Source organism: Megalopta genalis, chromosome 3, assembly GCF_051020955.1.
Source record: "Megalopta genalis isolate 19385.01 chromosome 3, iyMegGena1_principal, whole genome shotgun sequence".
Classification (NCBI taxonomy): Eukaryota; Metazoa; Arthropoda; class Insecta; order Hymenoptera; family Halictidae; genus Megalopta; species Megalopta genalis.
In genome coordinates, this window is record NC_135015.1 from 11,999,086 (window position 1) to 12,013,929 (window position 14,844).

Genomic DNA, 14,844 nt, shown 5'->3' on the forward strand with positions numbered 1-14,844 from the left:
TAAATACTTTCTTTATTATTTTCATCAGTGATGAAATTGGGATCGTCCGCGATCCAACTTTTCATTCATGAAATCCTGTATTTCCGAGCTTTCGGCAAATCATTGTGTGCCGATTAGTGCATACCTTTCATTCATTAGCTCACACCGGTTTGTTTGGATTACAGCTTAAAGGACGTCAACGTTGGATCATTAAATTGAATAACCGTACAGGTCGATATATAACGTTTTGGTCGTGTTAAGCGTTTAATGGTGTGGGATAGGTTGTCGACACATATACAGAGGAATTCTGATAGACTTGAAAGCAACACGTAATGCGGTAGGAACAATGCTATCGCGTGGCAGGGTGCAATGCAACAATGCGCGAATGAACAAACGTTTGTAAACTTGCTCAACTTGCAGAAGATCGTTTATGAAGGCGGTTTTTCTGCAGTAGTCAATTAAAAGGACTTCGAAAGAGATCTGACGAATGAGAAACCTTCAAAATTGGTATTGTGGAGCACAATTGAAATTGTTCTTTTGTTACGATGCGTTTCAACTTACTTTCGAATAATGGACGATATGCAGGGCAGTCGGTAACTGGTACAATTAGGAGGGAGCTGAATCTACGTGGAAGTAACAAGACGAAAATGTAGACAAAAATTTGTTTTTGGCTTCGTTTTTAATAAAGAATGAGTTGAAAAATAATACGATTAAGGATCAATTGGTGCGTTTAACCACAACTTACCAATTTTACTTCTTGTCATATCTATCTTCCAACTAAGTTTTCTCTTGACAAAGATTTTAAATGAAAAAATATTTATTATCTTTTTTCACTCATTTTTGCATGCGAAATATTTGCTCCTCCGGTTGCGACCACTCTTTATGCGTGTTGAGATCACTGTAAGAGCATTAAACAGAATGAATCGTTAATAATCATAGATTCAAAATTTCAACTGGATTCTCCTCAATATTTCACAAAAGCTGAACATCCAATTTTGATAACTGAAGGTTCATTAAAGATTAGACGAATATCTGTTGAAATGAAAGTATCGAATAAATATTCAACGATTAATGGGAATTCCATATGCAGAAGCTGCGGTTTAGAAAGCGTGATCAGGCTACAGGAATCTGGAAGTAACGAACAATGACAGTTACATTAATCCTCTCTTTATTCAGTTTCATATACTTTTCTCCCTTGGTACCAGCGGTGCGATAACTCATTAGTAGGCTTAGTACAGTTTCCGTTTCCGGAGTCACGTTACACGGGACATTACTTTTAATTACATCGACGCAGGTATGCATATCCGTTACTCATATTTATATCATATGTATAATATAGATTTGTATATAACATGTGTATGCGCGTGATTATTGTACAGTGTGCGATGCGTCGCGTAATCATTCAAGCCCAGTACACCCTTGGACTTATTTGCATCATGACATTCACATGATAGCCAAGTGCCTCACAATACATTGTCATTTTACAAGCAACTACTATTTTTTCTTCTTCAAACATTCGAATTTACTCGTGATTCTCAATTAAAAAAGAAATCGCACGTCTTTAACCGAAACTTGAATACTTCAGAAATATTTTTCGATTCTGGAATAATGAATTTTGTCATATTAATATTTCCATTACTGTTCAAATGAATGAGTGCAGTTCGTCAATTTTTGTTCGTTCTTGTCTCGTACAATTAACATTTCCGACAAGTTCGATGGGAACACTGTTTTTCGTATTTTCCACTGCACTGTTTCGATTCTGAATTTTCTTGTCCCTGCATCGAAAGTTCGTTTCGCCAAAACGAATGACTCCGCGCGTAAAAAATGTAAAACCACCAGTAAAACATCACGCCCGATCAGTGTCACAACACTGTTCAGCCGTGTGTTTTGATTTTCCCACGGGTTTCTCCAAGTGTGTACCGTGCTCTCCACACATCTGACTCGAGGGGGAAGGTGATCGTATTCACAGTGTCGGAGAAACAGCCTCCTCTATTCGGTACCTCGTCTCGTACATAACGTATGTATATGTATTGCAAAATATATGTAAGGCCAGACCATTCACACGAGAGGACAGCTCAATCGTCCTTCTTAAAGGCTAAAGTACACACGCTTTCGTCCGTTCGTCGTCCTAATTTCTCGTCCGTTCGTTTCTTTGTTTACAAATCGCTTACGGTACAAGTTACGTTTATGCATGTAACGTCGAGATCTACTAATTTCCGTTTCTCTCTCTCTCTCTCTCTCTCTCTCTCCCTTAATTAATGTGCCTACATGTCGCTAGCCTCGCGTCACTTTTTACGAATATCAAGCGATAATCGGCGGGATCATCGACGAGCGAGCGATCGGTCGGTGTCGGAATCGCGAAAAAAAATTGTCCTTCCGATATGTACGTGGGAACGCGACTCGAGCGCGCAGAAAGTCGTCGATATGTATTCGAGATATGACGCGTCGGATGTTTTTCGTTGCTTCCTCTGATTCAATTTTCTCGATGAGATCTCGTTTCATCCGCGGATCGAATCGATGCTAAATGCGACCGCTCGACTTACTCTATTAAATTCGGTACGTTTTTTTGTTCGAAATGTGTGCGCCGGTTTCTCGCGTGTTTTACGGCGTCGCTCGGCAAGGTGACTACATACTTACCACTCGATTCTCTCGATCATCGAACTTGCCAGTGACTCGTGTACGTCAGTATTTACACACTCCCGGAGCCGTCTCGTCGACGGGTAAATGACTCGGTAGATTATTTTACAATGCACTCGCGCCTCGATTATTTCGACAAAGCACAAATGTACAGTCCTCCACGTTCGACATTGAAGCAGAAACTTCTTTTCTTTGGTAAATCAAAAATCGATTTTCTTTCGACGTATCTTGTAGCTCAGGTTTCTGAAAGTGCTCCTGCGAGATTGGAACTCGGTTACGTCGAAACTGTGTTTTCGAGGCTGTGATTGAGACGATTAACCCCTCAACGAGAGCGTACGTACGACATACGAACCTGTTGTTTCTATATATCGACACGAAAATAACGTTATAATCTTAATAACATTAACATAACTTTACTATCGTATAAATACAGTAATAAAAATTTATAAGGTTTTATTTATTGGTATATATTATGGTATAATTGCAATAAATTATTTTGAGCACAACCAGATTTCATAATGTGGCGCTGGCGTTGAGGGATTAAACAGAAAGTCAATTGCTATGTATAGCTATAAATCATGATCACAGCATAAGTCATGTATTGTTTGGGAGGGGGGTTAATCAGCTAAATTTTTGCAGTCATTAGATCAGATCGGTGCGAGGGCTCTCTTCGTTTTTCCGTGCTTTCTTATTAATTTCGAAAAAGACCTGAATACGGCCGCCGCAGCGATCATCGCGGTCGAAACGTGGAAGACCGATCTCGCCATCGTTTGATTTTCTCTTTGTATTATTTATAGCTTACGAGCCTATTATATATGTATACATTTCATATAACCGTTGTAAACACCTACAGTCAACAATCCAATAATTTCAATAATATCGTTTCGTTCTATTTCGTATTTTACACAATCTACACATAAATGTATCCTCATATTCACTGTCATTAAATACCGCATCGCCACATCTCTAGTTCGCATCGATGCAATCATTCACCATGCAGACGAAACGCTCGCAGCTGGGACTAGAGTTTCGCACAGATAACTCAACTTGTTCGGAATGCACGATCCTCCTTCCGATTCGTGCTACATCAGAAACTACTACAAATTCTTTTCGTTTCTGATCCTCGAAGTTTACAATTTTTCAATTTTGTCGATCTCTTTTAGGGGCTAAAATTTAGTCCATTGTTTCTCCTGAATTTTCAGAGTACCATGTCATCAAGTTCCTAGGTTCCCCATTTTTCCAGTTCCCAGATCCCTAAATGTCTATTTCTCTAATCTCCAATTTCCCAACCGCCTATTTTCGCAGTTCTCAATTTCCCAGGCGTCCATTTTCCTGGTTCTTACCTTACCAAACGTCCATTCCCCTAATTTCCATTTTCCTGGCTCCTAATTTCTCAAGCGTCCAACTCTCTAGTTCCAAATTTCCTAAATGCTCGCTTCTCTAATCCCCGAACGTGCATTTCTCTAGTTCCGAATTTCCTAATTCGGCTATATCCGCGGTTCGCAATTTTTCTTGCGTTTTTCCTAAATTCTTTATTCTCAAAGTCTGAAAATCTGGAATTTCATTGACTAATCCATTTTTATTCGATTGGATATTTATTCGATAATGTCGAATAAAACGTTATTCCTTAATCTCATATCCGTCAGCCGAATAAAATTTTGCCTAATTTTGCTATGAACGTTGTGAATTTGTCCGAATTGTCCCACACCAATAGACAAATTAAGTCGGACAAATGATGCACGAATGAGGATTAAAGTTCCCAATGTTTCGGACTCGGAATTATCCGAGTACTATTAAATTGTTCTACTTATCAAAAACGTTTATAGCTGCTTCAAAAAATAGCTTAATTCTGGCTCGAGTAGGGTCCCGTTCCGAACAAGTTAAACCAAAGTTTGTTCAAGCTGGAGTTCCTTACACCGCGTGCTTTAATGAAATAAAACTCTTCTATGAACTAGTCGCTTGACGCATACAAAATATTTAAGTACATACATCGGGCAGTGTGTGTTATCACGCCGTCGTCGTCGTCGTCGTGAGTTAATTAGCATCGAACGTTACTGTAAACATTAAATTTATTGACCCAAGTGCTCGTGGCCGTATCGACAGGACTTCTGCGTACGCGACGCTGCCGTAAACATTCACGATCGAACGATATAAAGCGTCCAATGAACCATTCGACAACACACGAAGCGGATGAAACGAAGACGAGAAAAATAGAAAGAAATGTACACACCTAATTAATGCACGACATCTCACCCAAAATTTATACATATTTGGCACGTTCCTTCGAATAGGCGCGAACCGAGGAATCGCTTTCACTTTACTCGACTCAGTTTATATTCGATTGGTTCCGTTAGATAAGTGCTCCTTATAGTACATTTACAAATCGTGTCGCCTCGAATCAGTCACTTTCAATTGTATACTCGACAAACTCTCTGCTGATAAAGGACACCTGCTAGTACCAGTCGCTCTAAAAAAAGAATGTCCTGAATCAACAATATGTCGAAGACTTCAGTTGCGTCGAAGCCGTCGCAAAACCTACGATCCAATTCATCGCAAACACAATTTAAAAGAAAGCACGCCTTTCGAAAGATCATCGATACACCGCGGATCATTGTGGATACATCGCGGAAGTTTATGTATTTATGGGACACGACTTTAAAATACCTGGCACAATGAAACGTGTGTACGAATGAAAATGAATCGTTTGCTTTACCTTCGGCGCATAGAATTTTTTAATATCAGTTTGTTCGTAAAATCAAACGTGGAAACAGACATTTGCATAAAAATCCACAGTTTGCGCACGCATTATTCTACAAAAATTGGAACAACGATATATGTACCCCGCAGAGTAAACGATTCTTCGTACATTAAAGATAAAGATGTTCTCAATTTTTTGCTAACGTAATTCCCGCTGGTTCGCGAGACTCTGAAACGAATCTAAAGATATTTGTCGCAGTCGCGGCTCGTAGAACTCTGTGAAGGGGAAACGTATTTACAGAAAAATACAATAGCTCGCACCCTTCGCATAAGACTAGACATCTGCACGCACACAACCACAGACTGCTGTACTGTTCTACTCAATATTCACGCGGCGGCTTATTCTCTTTCCTCGCGAAAACAACGGAACACGTTTCTTAGGATAGCTCGGGAATCGTTCCTCCCTTTTTCTCCCGTTTCACGCCGATTCTTCCTGTTCCTGTGTATTATTTCGGTTTTGTTCTGTTACGCTACTTACGGTGGAAGCTCGTCATACAAACAACGCGGCATTCTTCGCGCATGCATACCGATCGCGGCGGTATCGAAAGCACGGTTACAGATTCTCGCTCGCGCGGCCGGCTTTAATTAACGACTTTTGTGCTTGCTATCTCCCTCTTTCTTTCTCTCTCACTCTTTCTCTCGCTAGCTTTCGCTCGCTCGCTCTCTCTCTCTCTCTCTCCGGTGCGTTTATACAGGCGCGAGGCGGCCCAATTTCCAAAGGGGCTGGATCGGCGGGAGCGGCAAAACGCGTCCGCGCGACGAATGAATAATTATACTTCTTCGTGGGACTGCGTTTATCGTTATCGTTACAACCGGCTCGATTGCGATTTGCATAATACACGCGAGCACTGGCTGGAATTCGGGATGAGCTCTCCTTACCTCCGTTTAGATTATCAATTTCACGCTCGGCTAATTTATTTAATTTTTTCACTCCCGACTCCATTCTGTACCGCTGCTCTATTTTCTGTTATTTCTGCGTCACCTTTGTTTTATGTATCTGCAGGCTGTTCGGATAATGGAGATGGTTCATTCATCATGTCTGTTTTAACCAGAGTTAGGCAAGATTTTGTTTGGATGACGAATAAGAGAAGAGGATTGACGAATATTATCGAATACCGGATATATTATCGAATAAATGTACAATCGAATACAAATTTTTCTAGATAACAATTTATACAAAGAAGATTTTATTTGAATAAAATTCATCTGAACAAGAAGTTATTTGTTACTCGAGTAAGAGAATATATTTATAGAGGAATTTATTGATTAATTTCTTCCATGTTAATTTTAACAATTAACAAAATATTCGACTAAAAAGAATTCATATGGACAATTAGTTTAGATAAATATTTATTTGAAACAATTCGAAAAATGCCCAATTCTGGTTTTAACCCTTAGATAACGGAACATTTTTATAACTATACAATTGACCATTTTTATGACGATTCTTCGATTCAGTCGTCAATTTTTCAAAACATATCTTTGGAGATACTTTGTCTAGGACTATTAGTGTTTTTGTTGTCCCTAGTGCAACAGCTATTTATTTAATTCGCCGAAAATTGAATAATTAGGTGACGATTTATATACACTGAGTCAAAATGACCCGGTAACCGTAGTCAGAGGTTAATAAAGTCAAAAATCACTTTTGCAGTTTAATAATCTCTCGCGTGGTCTAACGTGGATTATTTTCAATTATCACTTTATCTATCGGCAGCTTCATAATAGTTCTTTTAAAATCGACAATCAAGACAATTTCTTAAAAAATTGTTCTAAAACCACAATCATCTAATCCACAATTCATCATAGTAGTTAGATCAGAGCTGTTCAGCAAGCCTCACGGCGGGCAAGGACAAAGTTATGGGTCGAAGCTACGGACAAACATTTTAGCGGAGTGATGAAAAAAAGAGCGAAGTGTTTTCGTTTTCATGCCAGCCTTCCTCTCTCACTTGCACGCATTGCCGTTATATGCTCATCGTGTGATGCTCATCCTGTTTGAAATCACCAATTATTTCACCGACAATGTTTCGTATGTCAGTATATAAACAATGTCGGCGAAATGCGGTGTCGCTGAAATCGTGTTGATGAAAACATTCTCGGTGAAATAATTGTTGATGATTTTAAGGTAACCCCTCTGTCACTGCTTCAGCCAAATACATAACGTGTTACTGATGGGGAATCGCACGAGAAGGTAAGGAAGGGACACCATCGCCCTCGGGAATGGAGCCTGGAGCCCGTTGATCGGCGTTTGCCTTGGAATGAAAATCGCTGCCCGTAGGGGCAAGATGTTGAACAGCTCTGATTTAGACTAATATTATGTAACAAGTTCTTTTGAAGTTAATATCTAAAACAAAATTATCGAACTTTTCTTAGAGACAGTTCAATTATTAAAAGGTCTACTAATAGGCTTCCGGTAAATAGAGTGTTAAATTGATAATTATCAATCTCGAAATTTCAAGTTGAAAAATTTTTTGTATAATATTTGCATCATTCTTTTGTTTGTTCCACAGCATGTAAATTATGTTTGCCGTGTGTATCGATCTAATTCTCAGGATCGTCGACGATTTTTCAACAATAGTGACATATTTTTATCGTCGTATTACCGTGACTGATAACGAATTATTTTTAAACGTATAGATATGTTGATCTTAAAAGGGCTCTGCGTAGAAAATTCGTGATAATTTATGAAGATATACAGAATTGAAGGCCAAGTATTTTAAAGAAGATTGACAACTAGTTTTAATGAATCTGAACAGAATGAATGAAAAAAGGTCGAATGTGAAGGACCAGGAATTACAGTCGATGAAAAGAATGTTATTAGAGAAACGTAAATAAATGTTAAGTGTGAAACTAGGTCCCATATCTTTGACCGTTAACGTAATTAATGAACGCAACTAAAGTCAAAGAAATATTTCTTTTATATCTAGTTCGTCGAACAATAAAAGACTCTTTAGTTATTAAATACAATAAGTTTATTCGTAATTACGTCACTAACAATCGTTAAGCGAATATTTTTGTGCTTCGGATCGTAAATACTTTCATTCTGAGTCATATCCAACGTATTTTACCCTAATATTATATTTATAAACAGCAACAAATTTGGCAGTCAGCTAACAGATTTAACACGGAGACACTCTGATTATGAATTTTTCAGCATTCGACTGGAGGTAAGTTGAATGAGAATTATACAATGTGTATCATATCCGATGATATGTTCATTTTGATATAACAAAATCAACGAAACAGAACATCTTTTGAATTTTCTCGTCCTTCGCGATAAATTTTGCTTTGCATTTATAGTTAGTATAGTAAAAGCTCTTTTTCCATACGCTTGTACCGATCTCTATAAACTCAGTCCGATCTTTTTGTCCACATTTCTCGTCACGAATCTAACGATCGTTTCAGACCTGTACTCTTCAATGTTCCTTAGAATTCATAAATTATATTACTACCTACAATTGATTCGGGATATGTACGGGTTCGTGTAAATCGTTAACGGTGATCAATTATTGCGAAGTCCCAAAGTAGCGGGGAAATAAATATTTCAAATGGTATCATAATTGATGCAACGGGAAAGCACCGAATTCATTGCGATACCTAAATAATCGATCATTCCTTCGATGATACCTACTTTCCCAGAAATAATTTCGACTTTCGCACATTTTAAAAATGCATGAAACATAGAAAATGCACGTAAACTGCAGAATATTAAACTTACAATTCTAAAGGCAGATCTGACAAATTGAAACAAAAATCAATCTATAATCAGGGTTCCCGGTCAACGAAAAATTAAACGAAACTCTGCTGAATCCTATGAAATTCATCTTAAACATATCAGAATCCGCAATTCAGTGACTTAAATCAAACCATTAACAATTTAATAAATATAACTGTATAATAGATGGGAGACACATATACCTGCTAGAGTTTCTCGTCTGAAAATTTCAACCAGAATATCGACGGCCAGGTATTTATATCGGTTGTCGATTACTCTTATCAGCGATCGTAATAATGCATCACATCCGTGGAACGAGCGATGGGAAAATGGGAAAGAAGAAGAAAAAACCCGGCTGGTAGAGTCGAGACGAGAATAAAAAAGCCGAGAAACCAAAGGCTGGGATTTAATAATTCTATCACCGTAACAGATCAGACAATCGACGGCTAGTATTGGAGAGAGTCAGAAGGAGAGAGAGAGGGAGAGAGAGAGAAAGAGAGAAAGAGAGAAAGAGAGAAAGAGAGAGGAAGAGACAGGGGGTAGAAAGAGGCAGAGAGACCGCGAACGAACATGCAGTGCTAACGAGATATCTCGTTAAGCCTAGACGGACAATCGCACGGCGGAGCTGTTCAACATGACGAAATCCATGAACGAGATCCACGACGATCGTCGTCCCTACTGTTACGCCCTACCCGATATTCGTCAGAATATTAATTTCACGTTCGTGCCACGGTTTTAGCGCCGACCGGATCCTATCGTGTTATAAATACCACGGCGGTCGCTTTAATCTGAATAAACAGCGAATCTGTTCGCAGTCCCAGCCGATTTAACCCCTCCGAATAGCAAAATCGGGAAATCACTGTGTAGCCAGAGTCGCTAACCGAGTTTCTTGAGAAAGGCTGTTGTAACTCGCGGTAACTCTGGGCTTCTGAACTTCCCTAATGTTAGAAATCTGTTCTGCATCTTAACACTAAACCTACTGTGCTGGTCAGAATCACCGATTTCACGTTTTTCATTTGGAAATTGATGATTAGGAGACGATCGAATTTCTTTATTCATTTATTGATTGCAACAGAAAGGACAGAATGTCTAAATAGACGTTTTCCTTTTGGAAAATGTTGGAGTTATAAAGTTTCTTTCATTGGAAACGATCGAATTTTCTTAATTCGAGCATAAATTGTAATGGATAAAATAATATGTCTACATAAACATTTTTCACTTGGAAAGTGTTGAAATTATAACTCTTTCCTAGAAAATGATTCAATTTTCTTAACTGAAGTAACCATTCTAATGAACATGGCAAAATGTATACTTTTCGAGAAGAGTTGATTGACTGTTTCCTTAAACGAGTATCTGATGTGAAAGTGCATTGTATATTGTAGAACTTGTAGTAATTTTGCTATCACAATATATGCACTTCCGAATAAGATACTTATTTAATGAAAGATTCCATTAATTGTGTTCAGAAGAAGTATTGAAATCTCTTGTTTATTTCAAATTGTTAACTATCCATGACATTTTAAGAAGAATCCCGTTTAAGAGGCTCTAACTGTTTCAGGAATCTTTAAATTAAATAAACGATTGAACTTCGTAATTTGTTTCCGAGCTGCAATGGAACTTTTATGTCTTCAATAATTTCCCAATGGAATATTCTTGAACATCTTATTCTTTCAAAACATTCTGAAGCATACAGGGTGTTTCACAGCTGCACGAGATGGTGTATACATCGTGTGTGTAAATTTGTCCAGTGAAAGGGAAAGTTATGTAATTTTTGTTACCCTCTTCGTTGGGCTTTTTTTTATCCACCTTTACAGTTCCTTAATCTATACATCTATAGATATCTACACTATCAATTAGTTGGTTAATGTTATAATCAAGTAGGAGCTCTCATAGCGTCGCGCCATTGTGTAATCAAAATAATCAGCACCGGAGAAAATGAGTGCCACTTTTATTTCCTTAAATTGCTTTATGAAAATGCGAATTGAAATGCTCGTCAGTTAATCATTAGTTGTTTTTCGTTAGCTCTACGAGCACGAAACTTCGTTTCCACGCGCCTGATTTTAATACTGTTTCTCAATTTGTTTCTCGTTTCTGTTTGTCTACACGACTGGTTGGTAGCCGACAGAATACAGTAAAATATTTTTTGCTTTTATTCTCTCCGCGATTTTTCCAATATTCTTTTTTCTCTTGCGATAAAATAACAGTTTTCTGTTATAATCAATACTCCACAATATTCCTCAGCGAGAGATGATCGAAATGCCAACAATTTTCTTTAACAAAAATCTACTCGTTTCTCGTTGCTTATTTTAATAAATATCAAGTGCAAGAAGGTCACGTCTGTGCTCTGTCTCTAACATTCGACTTTTATTCGAGAGGAACTTAAAGCGAGCTGTGTCATAAAAATACTTTTTATTATTGTCAATAACTTTCCTCCAAACAGTCAGTTATAGCTAATCTATCAGCGACTCATAGTGTAATTAACTTTTCATGTCCATTCTTCCCACTTTTTTCTCTCTTATCAGATTTATTATACTATACTATATATATGATCATGATATTCCATTATACCGCATTGTATTATCTACTTTGTATAACTAAGCTTCCACGTTTACCCCTATCTTATCAATTTTCTCTAGGACTTGTTGGCTGCTAAATCATTCCTAACATAAATTCTAATTTTCCAAGCTTCGGTTTCATTAAAACATTTATTTTTCTCAGACATTTTAGGGGTGACAGCTCGGCGGTGGACACGTCAAATGCCAAGTAGTAAATTCTTAATCATGGTTGTTTGACATTTTCCCCAATTATCTTATAGTATACAGCCTTTGGGCTACTGAAAAAGTTTCTGTCACAAAAACAGCAATGAAAACAAAAAATTAGGTACATAATTCAGGACATAAAGAGTTAACGAGTGACACAGGTGTACGAAGCTTTGTATCGTGATTCCGTGAATACCCTGTACATTCGAAAGTGCTCTGAAAGTTTCTCCTAGTCTCATTCTTTTGTCGTAAGATCGTGCAAGTGGTGCTACATTAAAGTGCGGACTTACACGTAGGTCAGGTAGATTGCCAAGTAACAGGTGGATGCTGAAATTGCTGTAACCAGACGTGTCTTCTTAATTGGCGAGAAAAATGCTTACCCCGGGAGAATTTCAACTCATCGTTATTAAACTACCGTAGGCCTTAGAAAAACCTGCGGGATCCATCTACTTTCTGGACCATACTTTACACCACGGAAGCATGTTCTCAACTTTTGTTCTCTTTCTTTGCAATTAAAGGGTGCAGCTTGGTCCAGTGTGCTCGTTTAACGAACTTGTTTATGCTAAAAGATGCGCTGACGAAGTTATCTTATCGGTCACAAGAATTATAGTTCGTAGTATACAAATTATAATTTGTAGTACAAAGATTAAAAGCCACGAAAATCTTTCATTAAAAATTATAAAACGGCCTATTGATGTTCACGGAGATGAATTTTAAAAATATCACGTTTCTTTTAAATCTTGAGATCAGAAAATAAATCGAAACAAATGCCAACCTTGACCGAAAAATAAAAATCAGAAACCTGAAACATAAATTGCGGATATTTATGCAATTTAGAAAATGAATACCACCTAGAAATGAAAAGAAAAGAAAAGTGAAACTAATTTATAAAATTATAGAAAAAATCTGCACTTACCGAAAGTCTTCTCGAACCTAGAGAATCGAATTTCACTTTCGAGAATACGTTTCATGGACGCAGTAGAGTATCATCGATGGAATGCCGCGATAGACTACAGACGTGTTAATGACCGGCGAAACAAAACTCTGTTACGAATCGGTTCCGCGTCGATGGATGAACAAAGCGAGTTCGCGATTATCGAGCCCGACGAAGGAAGAAAGGAAAATCATTGGCCGCCGTTGTTGGATCGAGAGCGTTGCTTCTTCTCCTCCGGTATAGTTGAACATTGTTTACGTGAGAGCAAACAGGTGCCAAGATGCTATCAGAAGGATACAAGTGGCGGGCGGTAGAATTTCGACGGAGGACCCGGCTGCGGAATCGCCGTCGAAGAATGGCTCGAGGGTCGAGCCCGTTTCCCGGAGGGAACCTTGGTACACGTGATTCAGTCTATGATCGCGATCACTGATCGAGTCGCTGGGATCCTCGTCCCCTCGTCGATCGCCGACTTTCTTCGAGTGGTTCGGCAGATCCATATCTAAACAGAAAGCGGTGAAGCACACAGTTCAGCGAAAGAGGAATCTCTTTTATCTGTGAAATAGAATAAGTAGAGTAGCCTAATTTGAATCTACTTTTGTACTTAACAGCCATCTTGAGATACAAATGGCGTTGACTGATCATGAATTATACCTTTGAACCTGATACAATTGTGTATCTTGCAGTTGAGAAATTTTTGCGAAGTTAACATTAACATCAACAATTAGGTTCAACCTAGGCATTTTGATTTTTTAGAAATAAAAGCACTTGACCACTTTGTCAGAAAAGTTATAGTATGTTTCCTATTATTATTTGACGAATTGCTATGAGTTTATCAAATGTATTCAGTGTACCAAAAGTTAGGATCTGTGCAGCGCAAACATCTTAACACTTTTCAATTTCTGTTTCATCGCATTAATCACTTTCATGGAAGTTTTGAAATTGTCGGGGAACAAGTAGAAAAGCGGATTGATTATCGTTACCAGAAATGCGAGATTCAAGATGATACTGATAACATGACTAAATATCCTGATATTGATGTTTCCAGAATAATCGAGAAAATTTGTTTTGATAACACGATTTTCGGCCAATAACCGAATTATTCATTTTATGATTAAACAGAAAACCGACAGCTCGAAATTGAAAGCTTCAGAAATACGTGGATTTGTTGTATTGTTACTGTATATGCATTTAGCAACTGCAGTTGATCGATATTAATATTCATTCACTGCAGTGATTGATAACCTACTGAATTGATAGACTCCATTTCCTGACTTAACTGTTCGAAACCGAAGTGCTTTTGCTAACTGGTTATCTAACTATTGGATATCAGATTACTTCGGGTGAGTGATACATGCCGATTTGCCTCTGAATGCGGACTAGCTTCCTGCTTATTAGCAACTGACGTCTGACTAATTGCTTACCGTGTTTCTTTGCAGACGTAGGTGTCACAATACCTCACATTCTATTCGTTGATGAATGTGTCAGTGAAATAAATGACAATAGAACGCCATGATAGTTTAGCCATTATGTCGTCGAACAATAGTTGCATATTTAACATTTATTTAGTACATATTCAGATATTCGAATTCATCGACTATTAGATCATAATATTATAAATAACAATTATGTTATTTTTCTTCGTCAAAGAAAATAATAGTCCATTGAATTTCTCATATTCTTTATTTCTATTTTGAGACTTTTTGGTGCTCACAATAAAAATATTCATGGAACCAATGAAATCTAGTAACCACAATGTTAGTAGTCTAACAAATTTTTATTTGTCTGTAAAATTTTCTCTGTGTTCCTGTCAAACAGCAAAATTATTCCAGATTCTTATTTTCTTAGACGACGATAAATTAATTTACATTCGAGGCATGGAAATACGCACTGAAATTATAAGGTCTAACGGCGACTACAATGTTCTAAGAAAAATTAGTAGAAAATCTCAGGTGTCGAGATAAGGGATAAATAAAAAGAAAAGTGTGACACGGAAATAGGAAAAACTTTGTTTCTGTGCGTGACGAGGTCGTTAGAGGAGGGATCGGGTGATAACAGAAATGGTTTCT

General features: G+C 37.8%; 1 protein-coding gene and 1 long non-coding RNA gene across 5 annotated transcripts in view; one reads left to right on the forward strand and one right to left on the reverse strand.

The window, feature by feature from the left end:
* The window catches only part of LOC117229658 (uncharacterized), a 233,565-nt gene that overhangs the window by 14,738 nt on the left and 203,983 nt on the right, over positions 1 to 14,844 (forward strand). The window lies entirely within an intron of this gene.
* LOC117229651 (lachesin) overlaps positions 1,131 to 14,844 on the reverse strand; it is a 314,228-nt gene continuing 300,514 nt past the window's right edge. For 3 of the 4 annotated variants that reach the window (XM_033486268.2, XM_033486270.2, XM_033486269.2), the window contains one exon: positions 1,131 to 13,277. In XM_033486268.2, coding sequence (XP_033342159.1) covers positions 13,033 to 13,277 — 245 coding nt within the window. In that variant the 3' untranslated portion in view covers positions 1,131 to 13,032. The remainder of the gene's footprint in view (positions 13,278 to 14,844) is intronic. The other variant, XR_004492603.2, reaches the window with a different exon arrangement.